Source organism: Egretta garzetta, unplaced genomic scaffold, assembly GCF_000687185.1.
Source record: "Egretta garzetta isolate BGI_Z169 unplaced genomic scaffold, ASM68718v1 scaffold168, whole genome shotgun sequence".
NCBI lineage: Eukaryota > Metazoa > Chordata > Aves > Pelecaniformes > Ardeidae > Egretta > Egretta garzetta.
The window spans coordinates 1925505-1937080 of record NW_009260675.1 but is presented as its reverse complement, the minus strand read 5'-3'; the positions used below and the strand labels follow the sequence as shown (position 1 = coordinate 1937080).

General features: G+C 42.3%; 1 protein-coding gene across 1 annotated transcript in view; it reads right to left on the bottom strand.

Annotated features, from left to right (window-relative positions):
* COL4A1 (collagen type IV alpha 1 chain) overlaps positions 1-11576 on the bottom strand; it is a 114685-nt gene that overhangs the window by 50462 nt on the left and 52647 nt on the right. Inside the window, exons 5-7 of the mRNA XM_035901153.1 lie at positions 1899-1988; positions 1763-1807; positions 110-154 (exon numbers count right to left, since the gene is read on the bottom strand). Of these exons, the coding sequence (XP_035757046.1) occupies positions 110-154; positions 1763-1807; positions 1899-1988 (180 nt within the window). The remainder of the gene's footprint in view (positions 1-109; positions 155-1762; positions 1808-1898; positions 1989-11576) is intronic.

The window sequence follows — 11576 nt, the reverse complement described above, 5'->3', positions numbered from 1 at the left end:
ATGCCCTACATGAAAACAAAGAAAGTAGCAATATTGGCAATAATCCAGGTCAGATGTCACGATTAAAACATTGATGTTCTTTGTAAAAATATGTATACTTCATACATACAGGAAGGCCTGGGTTTCCCGGAAAGCCTGATGCTCCTGGGGGGCCCTGCAATCGACAAAAACAGAAACTGAAATGACAAACCCACAAAACAGCAAGGACCAGCTGCAGCCCGAGTCGCATCTCCAGTGGTGACAGTCAAAAAACAAGTAACAGTTTCTTTTAAACTTCCTTGACAAAATAGCTCTAATCTTCAAAACCTCTAAAACATGGCACCTTAGTATGGCACCTTAGTAATTGATAACTGAAAGCAACTTTTAATATTTCTTTAACTTTTTAAGAAGTAATATGGATTTCCTTCAACAGGAACTGGACCAGAGCCTTATGCACAAGAAAAAAGGAACTCAGAAGTGCTATCTTCTCACAACCATCGTTCCCAAAATGAAATTTACTGCAGGCACCTCTTCATAGCAGAATAGGATGTGGATGCACTGCAAAGATGCTTCTCTACCTTTCATACTCCACATCAGTGTACCAATTCATCCTTATTATCAAAAAACCTACCGGGTTGAGATAACTCTTTCTCCTTCAACAGCTTTCCAGTGTAATGAATCAGGAGTTTGACTTGGCACATCATTTTCATCCTACCAGCTTATTTATTCATGCAGTATTTTATAATACATGTATTGTGAAGCAGAAAAGATGTATGGGAATCCTGTGCTCAGATAGTATATTTGTATCTTCCAAAACTTTATAATTGCTAAAATACAGTCTAGTTGCACTGTAGCACACAAACAGATTTGCCAGTAGATGCCAATTCACATTAATACTCAGGATACCCCAGGGCATCATAAACATCACAGACTGAAATAAGAATTTCTTGATCTAGCAGAATACCCCCTCTGTAGCAGCTCAGAAACTGCAGTTGATTCAGTAAATTCTATGTGCTGCAGCAACTGCAGGCAAAGGGAGAACAAAACTGAGAAAGCATTTTGAAAATCTGTGGACAAGAGGGTATAGCTGAAAATGTATGCATCATTACTGGCCAAGTAATTTGAATCCTCTTTCACCATTACATTACGAAAAGTGAAAATGTTTAGGATGAACTTGGCACCTCACAAAACCCCAAAAGACATGGCTCTGGCTAATATAATGTGCTAAAAAAAGTGTTATGTAAGAAGTGCCACATTAAACAGAAATGACAACAGGAAGGTTACAGGCATACTCAGAGCCTCTTTTAGCAAAGTCAAGAGATCTTTGTCCCTAGCTTTAGTTCGGCTCTGCACTCTGTGCACATTTTCAACATGTATGTGCTCATGGGTGTGTCAGCTTCTCTGCTGGAGTGCTTCAAGGCGGTTAGATGGCAAACATAACGAAGAATTTTGCATGAGGTAATAAGGTTGGTTCATATTCGAGCTGGAAAAAAACCTCTTGGTATGTCAGAAAGATATCAAGGGCATATTAAAACCAGTGCTGTTGACGCAGTGGTAAGTACCAGGTGAAAATGCAAATGAACAAAGGCACTGACCGCCCAATGCAGAAAGAACTTCAAAGGCAAAAGCAAGAATTTTGATATTATTGTGCAGCACAAGGGGATGCCATTGATTAATTCAAAGAAGAGACTAACCCCATCTTGCACTTGAAGGCAGCCATGGAGAGTTAAGGACATATAAACCCACAGGCATCAGAATTGCAAAAAAGTCAGTTAGAACTCACTCTTGTTCCCTTTGTTCCTGGCAGTCCTGGTTCTCCAGTATCACCCTGCAAAGGAAAAGAGATAGCTTTGTCTTTCCTAGGGACAACAATTAAGGGAAATCTGTGTGGTTTCAGTTATTAAAGCTTAAGTTCTTACCTTAAGCCCCGGTGGCCCAGGAGGACCTTCAGGTCCTTGCATTCCAGGAAACCCAATCACACCCTGTAGTCCAGGCAAGCCTCTTTCTCCCTGTGGAAGAAGAAAACTCATTAGCAACTGAACAGCTGAAGCTGCTTCTTCAAGCAACCCACATATCCCCTGTTTCTATGCTCAAGAAACCTGTTAGGTGGTAAGAAGCTACAAGTGACAGCAAACATTTCATGTTGGTGTTTGAAAGAAGGATTATTATAAACAAAGAAATATTTACGGATCAATAATAGGTTGGCAGAGTCCGAGTGTGGCATAATAGAAAAGCACTCCTTGAACATCAACAGAACCTTTTTTCTCTCTTTAGATAGCACTGTTCATTGCATGTTTATACCCCTGGGATCAGGAAGGCTACTTTCCCTCTAAGAAGATCTGCCTGCATGCCTATAGAGATATCACTGGTAGAAAATCTAACACCGTAAATCAGCAATTAAATTCCTGAAAACTGCAAATATCACTGTTCAGTTGCTACTGTATGAATAGCCAACACCACTCCTCTTCCTGTATTTCATTCACAACAGAAGATTTTGGAGACCAGGCTTGTCACTTAGTCTTGAGTTTCAGGGTGGTTCAGAGCCTGAGTGCTTCGAGATACAGGATCTTCCCAAGAAGCTGAACATACAGATTCTATGTGTCATTCTTTAGGTTCTTCATTAATGCTGTATGGCACATCTGTGTTTTCTGCACTGTCCCTCTCCCCACAACCCCAAATGTATTTAAATCAGATAAATCTAGAGGCAGAAAATCCATCCACACTCTAGATCAATATTACAGCTATTACACGTTCACTGTACTTGGACTTCCATTGAAATCAAGAGGAACACTGTCTGAATAAAGGCTGCAAAATCTACACATGGGGAGAGGGAAAAAAAATATGCGTATCAAGTCTGAAAACAGCAAACCAAGCAAGTCAAAAGCCAAACATGCTGCACAGGAAGTAACTAGAGTTTTCCTTTCCAGGTGTGGTATGGAACAGGGAGAAACACTTCATATTGTCAAAAAAATGCGGGAATATTGGATGAATGAAACATTAATGAGCAGCTGCAAAAAGGAAAAGGTATAAAAGTTTGGAGAACAGCTAAAAAACGTGGCACTTGTTTTAGAAACTCAAAACATAGACCAATTTTCAAAGGATACCCACAAGGAAAGAAAATCAACAAGGTTCAAAACACACAAAAGGAAGCTACGCAAAGATTTAAGTATTTTCAGCAAAACAGTGAGAGATGAGATTGCTATTTGTAATTAACAAACGATTTAGCATTTGGATTTCAGGATGGTGAACAGCAAGAAACTTTTCTTCTGTTTGCTCAGGACAGATTCTCAGCAATATGCTGGTAACGTGCAGGGACCAGCTGAGGACTGAGCACACAAGAGCAGAGCAGCATCTGGGCCTTGAGGAGCTCACTCTTCAAGTAGGTGTAACAGGCACCTTGCAAAGAAAAGGTGATGATATGCAGGCAGAGGAAACCACGGATGACCCACAGACATGGTGCTAGTTACAGTTTCAGAAAATGAGAGGAAATGGAAGTTCTGTAGAGTTACTGGGTTGATGTTGAGTTTTAGGTCCTTGGCTGGGATTTTGTTAACAAGATGAAGAGACACAGGAGAAAAGAGGTGATTGACGGGTAAGAAGAGCAGGGCCAAGGAGAAAGGAGAGGAGAAAACTGTAATTGAGATGATAAGAGCACGAGGCAGTGAAATTCAAAATAACACTCATTTATTAAAATTTCCTGCCAGGAAAAATTCTGCTGCTGCTTCTCCTCTCCTTGTTCCCACAGAAATAAATTTTTCAATAAAAAAGTTCTTTCTGAGGCAAACAAATGGTTTTTCCTTGAAGTGCCAAAATGGCATCATCTCTACTTACTCCCCAGTATTCTTTGTCATGGTTTAAGAATAAAGTTTGCTTATAACCCAAATCTCAGGCAGTGTGTTAGACCACAAAATGCAGCAAAACAAAGCAATCGGCAGAACAGCTAAAGAAATGTATTTCTAGGTCAGCTCTAAGAGGTACAAAGTCCAAGTTCTAAAGTAATTAAAATTGTTTTGAAAAATATTTTAAGGAAGACTGTATCAGGATGCAGGCCTCTGAATAAATGTTGAAGTAATTATCCTAAAATCCGCAGGCTATCTGAAATGTTTACCAGATTACTGAGGTCCTTAAACCCGTACTTTAGCTGGCTAATTGGCACTGCAGTAACAAGTGTAAGTCTACAAAACCAGATGTGTCACTTCAGACCAGGATTTTACACTGAACCCTGGGCACTTGCTCTCATGACCTGCTGGGAGATGGACTAAGGAGGCAGAAGACATTCAAGGACACAAGGGATGGTTTTTCATTGCTGAAGAAAAGCACAACATGTGCAAATGAGAAGAAAACAAGGTTATTTTGACACCTACGGAGAAATATGAGTCATGTGCAATACGACTAATACTTTATGCACGCAGGAGTTCTGTCCATCTGAGGATTTCAACACACTTTGAGCCACTGCACCCTGCAATGCAGGGGAATAGTCTTTCCTCAGTTCTTAAGGAAAGATAAAACTGAGGTTTACAGATGAGATTTTCACTTAGTCTAAGGCTCCCTTAAGATGGTTCTGGCACTGTAAAAGGGCCTTAACGTGCCTGTAAATCACTCACTAAGGTAATGACCACTTCAGCTTGCCAAGGAGGTTAACTCAAGGCTTGAAATAAATAAAAACTTGGGCTTCCAAGGCAACTACAGTCAATTCCCTCAAGGCTGTCTTCAGTGCCCCAGGCTGCCCTGTCTGAGGGGTAAAACATAGCTGCAGGAGCAGAGCTGAGACCATACCGAGTCACTTCGAGCTAAGATACATCCAGCTTTCTGTAGAAACGTTTTATTTTACTGACTTGAACAGTCAGGCCAACAAGAAAAATAACTGGCTATTTGTCCAGGACTTCTGGACATTCAGTTAAGCCACTGGGTGTCCCAAGGCCTGGAGAGCATAATTCCTGAGCATGCGGAGAGCTGTACCGTCCCAAATACTGCAGACGCACGGTTTCTCATACTGGAACTGAGCTCACCTTCTTGCCTGTGATTTGCCAGAGGGAAACATAAAGGTGACTGCAGGTGTGAGAGCTGCCGAACCCCTCTCTGCATGCAACCTGCCACCTCAGCCACTGTTTCTAAACAGGGGAGCATGGACTTAAACACTGCTTACATCTCTCCCTCTATACTTTGCCTTCCCATTTGATTTTACTGCAAAGTAAGTTTGGGGTAAGTAGTCCAAAGTAAGTATTGGGTAAGTAGCCCAAACTTGTGCAGTCTCAGACTACACAGCTAATGAGACCTTACTGCTCCATGCCATCCACAGAAACTCAGAGAAATCAGGACAACCTTTTCCACCAAGACCCAGTAACAGACCTAGGATGTCTCCTGGGTTCCAGTCCTTAGGCCAGGTATCAGACTGCCTCTTTGTATAACAGTCTTAGAAAACTAGCATATCAAAACTTGTAAGGAAAGAAGCAGCGCTAATGAACAAAGGTCTAACTTCAATACTCCTGCTCCTGTTAGCACCAACTTCCACCATGAGACGTTTTCTTGGCATCAGTGAAACTGTACTGAATTACAGTAAAATTCTATCTGCCTCAAAGCATCTACACTGAACAAGGCAGTAGAAAAACTCTATCATCTAGAAGCTGTAAAGTCATGTGAATGCGGAACTCCATGAATCTGAATGTCACTGGGTAGATTGGCCTGCAGAGATCATTGGGGTAGCAGCATTTGTACTGCTGCTTTCCTACCCAAAGTGGCTGATTTGGAACTTCAAGCTCAGATGAAGCTGTCACTTACTACATTGCACAGTACAGACATAGGCATGTCCTGAAGATGCCTTGCATTGCAAGGAAATACTTGAGCAGCATCCTTTCACTGCTTGCCTGCCCAGTTCCTTTCTTCACTCAATGTTCCAGCCAAACAGCCCAACAGCTAGTGCTTGCACTACATTTATGCCGCAACTCATTAAGCATCCACACTACATAAATTGGCAAGCACCAGATCACTGCTGCTAACCCACTTGTTTTTTCCTCAGCACTGAGATTTCTAGCTGCGATGCGTGAAGAGCATGAGACTCTGACTGCAAGGGCTATGTATTGTTCAAGTTCCAATATTCACAGCTGCAAAATCTTGGCAAGTAATATTGAAAGAGCTTCTGCTTCTTACAAATCAATTCATGAGACTCAAAAATTAAAACAGATGTAACTAAGTCATCTGTACCTCTGCTGATTCAATGCAAACTGTCAGAAAGCACAAAGGAGAATTCATTACTCAGCTCACAGAAATGAACATTCTGCCACTCAGCTGCTGAAAATGTGGAGGTGCTACATAAAAAGACAGCAAGTGCTCAGTCACTGCTGCACTCATTTAATAAGCAAGATGCCTGGGTTAGTCCAGCTTTTGTGAAATGCATCCAAATGCCTTTGCATTAGGTAGTTCAAATTCAAAGCAATTGAATGGACTTCTAAACAGAGGTGAACCTGTTAAGAGCGTAACAACATGGGCTGGTATTTTTGCTGGCACCTACCCTTCCAAATTAGCCATGAAATGCTGTTTGACACATGGAACAACTGCAGATTACTATGCAAGAGAGTCTCATGAAGTAAGGAGTTTCAGAAGATTCAGCTGTAATAAATTAAATGCTGAGGGGGAGGAATAATCACCACCCCATTATAAATTATTTCCCCTATTATTTTGTCTAGGGACTGCTGGAATGGGAGATTTTAGACTTGAGAGGCTGGTAACACGGATATAAATCAACTGTTTCCAGAAGCGCGGGCTCACAGGGTGTCTGGGCCCATAAGAATACAATGTTCTCAGGCTCTCCAGAGACTCAGGCACGTGGTGAATAACAATGTGCAGATCTTCCCCAAGCCATTTGAAAGATGCTTCGTTTGCCTCTGCCAGCGATCACCCTGCAGCTGAGATGGCAGGACAGACACATGCCTGCCCTTCAGCCAAAAAGGTATAAAACTCAGTCTTAGGGAGAGATGTCAAAAGGCAGCTGAGCTGATCTACCCAGCAAAGGTGGCTCTTCTCCTCCTCCTCTTTTTAAAGGGATGGTGCCACCTCACCCTTCTTTACACCAGCTGGCATGATTCCCTCAGCCTCCACCACACCAGCTCACTAAATTTACTCACTTTTCTTAGCGAGTGAGTTTGCTCTGGCCTCAGTGAGCTGAGCAGCTCATCAGGTGGCCGGGCGGCTGCCAAAACCGATGCGAGGAGGACATAGCAATGTAGGACGCAGGGCAGCAAGGCTGTGAGAGCAGCTTCTCACACCAGCACAGTGGAGTTTGCTGGAGTTCATCCACCAGAGCTCCTCAGCTGTGCCTTCACTGCAAGAGGAACTGAGCTGGGAGCCAACGAATGCTTGACCTTCCTGGAGAGCCGTCTTCGCAACGGTGTTGCTGCTGAATCCAACATCACTTTAAGCTCAGATTTTCTCTCTCCCAACACATGTGCTCCCCTCCTCTCAAAAGCTAATGTTCATGAATGTTTGGAAATGCCACCAAGGGCATGTGTGGCAAAGAAATGCAACTGCTTCAAGATGAAAACTGAGGATGCAGTTTTCAAAAAGAGAGAAATAGGGCCTGACAATTCAGCATTCTTTTCTACTTTTCTCTTATCCTCAATCCGATTTTAGAAACAGTCTCAAACATTAATTTTGAAAGAAATTACTTTGAGACCTAGATGCAACTGTTAACAAGAAAAGCCACCATCCAAAACATTCATCACACCTTGATGCTCCAGCGCAACCTTGTAAAATCTACAGCGACGCACAGCAGCCTTGCAGTGCACGACCTGCTTTCTACCCAGAGGATCCCAAGCCGCATGAGAGGTGAATGCAGGCTCCATATTTGTTCATTCGGCTGATGTGAGTGCCCAAGCGAATTGGCTTTGAGGTGTTAGGCCAGGAATTGCACTGCACAGGGGGAAACACTATTGTGCAATCTGAGTAGCACTCTCTACGTCACTGTCTTTCTTCCTCACTCTTTTAAATATGTGTTACAGAATTGCAATTGGCATAGCATTACATAAATGAAAGACAGAGGTGGGGAACAGCCAATTCTTTCTTAAAAGAGTATTTTTAACCACCAGAGGGAGCACCGGCCCCGAATATCTTTCAGGATTAAAATAAACATGTTACAACAAGTATCATCTGTTTCTCCTCAGCTGCACTTACCGTTTTCAGTATTTTACTGAAAGTGTGAAGTGGGTATCAGTCAAACAGAATTATTGCTATACGCTCACAGGGCAAGCGTCCTCAAATGCACTAAGGATGCTTAACATTACAAAATTCCCAGTGCACATCCTTCAGCACTAGAATCTAGCTGTGCTATAGCTATTCTGGAGCCACACCACTAACAAGTAATTAATTACACAAACATAACTGTGAAGACACGCAAAGAATCTGTGTAGGAGCTCTGTAAAGATCTTGGCTCACCCAGAAGTTTTGGGGCTGAGCCCCCGACAGTATGCAGAATTGAAGAGGGGGGTCAGGGGTGGGGGAGAGTCAGCAAAGTCTGGATTCTTGCACAGCCAGGAAGCATCTGAGAAAGCTCACTCACATGGAAACAGGAGTCCAGCAGTTTTGGCATGACTGAGAGAAGGAGCAGCCATGAGAGTTTGACATCGCCTGCACAGCTCCGCAGTCAGGCTGGCTGTGGGCTGGATGAGTCCCCTGCACAACTTCAAGCATTACCAGGGCTGCTTTACATTATATGCAGACACAGAACGCCGACAAAGAGCTACCCCAACTGCTGCTGGGGAACAGCACTCCCTAGTCATGCCCTCTCTGCCACGGTGCTAGTTCTGCCATCTTCCTGCCATCTCCTTCTCCCTTTGCTCCCTCCCCGGTGACTTTCACCTGTGGGACTCCTTTGGTCCCGCAGTGACACCAGCTCTTGGGCTGCACTTGGAGGTGGGGACACTGAGAAGCACTCACTTACGGTGCAAAACCCAGTGCCGCACAGGTTCATATACACAGGGGCAGAAGCTGCCCGCTGATAACCAAATGATGGCATCTCACTCAGCTCTGGTTTTTCACACCTTGTTGGACCAGATGATCCTTGAGGTCCCTTCTAACCTCGTATTCTGATTCTATGATTCCTACTATGAAAGTATCTGCTCCCGAGCCTTGTGAACTTACAACACTGGGGAACCTGTGCAGCTTGATAAAAAATGAACCCAAACCTCCAGTAGTGAATCTATCAGTATAAACATTTAATTAGAGAAATGTTCAGGTTTACAGTTCAGGGACTGAGCCTGTGCCTCTGCCTCCCAAATACGAAGGAATGCTTAGACTGAAAGCATATTTCAGTGTCGCCTCATGGCGGCACAGAGCATTCCTCAGGAAGCTGCTAAGTGCTTCCCAGGAGTATAAAAATAGAAATAACCATCTCTGATTAACTTCTTCTCTACATATCAGTATGCATGTGCTTAGTTGGTGTGCAAGGAAGTGGGTGGATATACAGGGTGTCTGAATTTGATTTAGAAGCTGAATAAGTAAAATAAGCTGAGTGAAATAAAATTAGCATTCAAAAAGTCACGGCTACAGACTTAGCCTCTATTTAATTACTGTCAAGCAACTGGTTGCCTATCAGCATCATACAATTTCAGTTAAACAGCTATAAGTAATGGCCCCTCCCTATATAATTTACCAAGCCTTCTTCATGAAATTCCTCTTCTTGCTCACCCCACAGTTATTCTTCATTTTCCAACTGTGGCAGCCCTTTTTTTCAATGGAAGTGCCCAAATTTAACTTTTTAGGACTTATCGGGCCATGTACACTCTTAAGCTCTCAATGTTTCCTTACATTTGCATGTCTTTGAATGATGTACTTTTTGTGTGCTATTTGACTCCAGTGTAGATAAATGTTACAGATCCAGAAGCAGCCAGAATGAGGAGAAACATATTTGTACCTACAGTAAAATATTATTTTGCTTGTTTTCCCTCCATTAAAAAAAAAAAAAAAGAAAAAAGAAGAAAAAGTCACTGAGGTTTAGTGAGGTACATGCACCTTTCATTCATTCACAAAAGACAGCATGCACAACCCCTAGTTTGAATATTTTATAAGCCAGGAGTAGTCTACCTCTAAGCATGACTGAGGGCATGGTATATGATGGACAGGAATACAAAGACAAGACTAACAGATAGCATAAGCTAATAGACAGCAAGTGAACTTTATTTTCCAACTGTGGAAGCCTGTCTGCACAAAGCTTGGCAGTTTAACACCAAGGTATGTGGTTCATTGTCTTTATGCTTAAACTTTTGCTGATTTTTTGGGGGAAAAAACCCCCAAAACACAGAGCTCATCATGTTTCAGGAGGAAGTCACACAAACCCTTTATCAAAGGTATGCATGGGTTTTTCAAAACTTTTTTTTTTTTTTAAATCGGACATGGGTCAAGGAGCCTCTTCCCATCAGTTAGAACCACCCTGGGGAATAGCAGAACCTCAGAGAACCATGAGGGAAGAGAACTTTTGAAGGACAAATGCATTTGCAGTGTAAAAAGGAGGAAATTCTATCACCTGGAGACAGGTTGAATCAAAAGGGTACTATAATTCCCACCCCTTCTAATCATCTGTTGAACTCATTAGGTCTGAGTAACTCTTCCTTTGTTTTATTGCACATTGTGTTAAATCACTTCCAGTTTTGAAGGTCCAAGAATATAAGGGGTAAAAATGCTCCACGCCCTTCCTTCTTCATTAGTGAAAATTATTTAGCATTTGTTTGCATTTGGCATTGTTTAAAGGCTCACATTTAAAGATGAAACAGCAGAAAAAAAAAAGGTCTTGAACTTTTCAGGTTTTTTTAATTTATTTTTGTTCAAATCCTAGACCTGGAATGAAATGTGACGTTACGTGCAAGTTTTCTTCTCTTGCCAAAGGTTTGCATGGACATATTTACAGAAAATAATCTCTTCCATAAATAGTAAAAATATGGGCAGCTGGTCCTAGACAGTACAGACTGCAATAAAGTTCTCATAATGAAGGAGCTCATATCTTAGAGAATACATGACAGACAGTGCTATTCCAAACAGTGCTATTCTAGCTGCTTTTTGGGGATACGTTTGAAATGGCATTTCTAAAGTTTTAAATACTTTGAAAGTTGCGTAAGAGTAAAATATCTTTCCACGAAAGCTAGAGGAAATATTCTAGCTTCTGACTTTTTATCATGAAAACACCAGAAGGCAGATAACATTGTGCCTCAAAAGTGTAAATCAGCGTTTCTTCTATTTAATCTCTAGCGTCTCTTGACCTAACCAGAAGCACTGGAGAACGGACACTAGAATATATCTTTTTCCTAGCACCTTCAGGGTTGTTCAGCCTAAACCAATTAAGTTGTCGAAGACACCATAATCATAAAGAATACTGAAAACCAGATAGTTCCTCTTTTTTTGGCATTGTGGAGGCTATCGGCATCATTACTTGTCAGCGAGCGCCCACCAGAAGCTGGTGTACAGCTTAGTAGGTGTCTTTAAGGTTTTCTTTTCCGGAAAAAAATTAAATTTAAAAAAAAAAAAGGCGGCAAGGATGCGTGACGGGGCGCGTGGGACCCGACGGCACGGGTGATGCATGAGTGCCACCCAGAGGATCGCGCGGGGAAGTGACA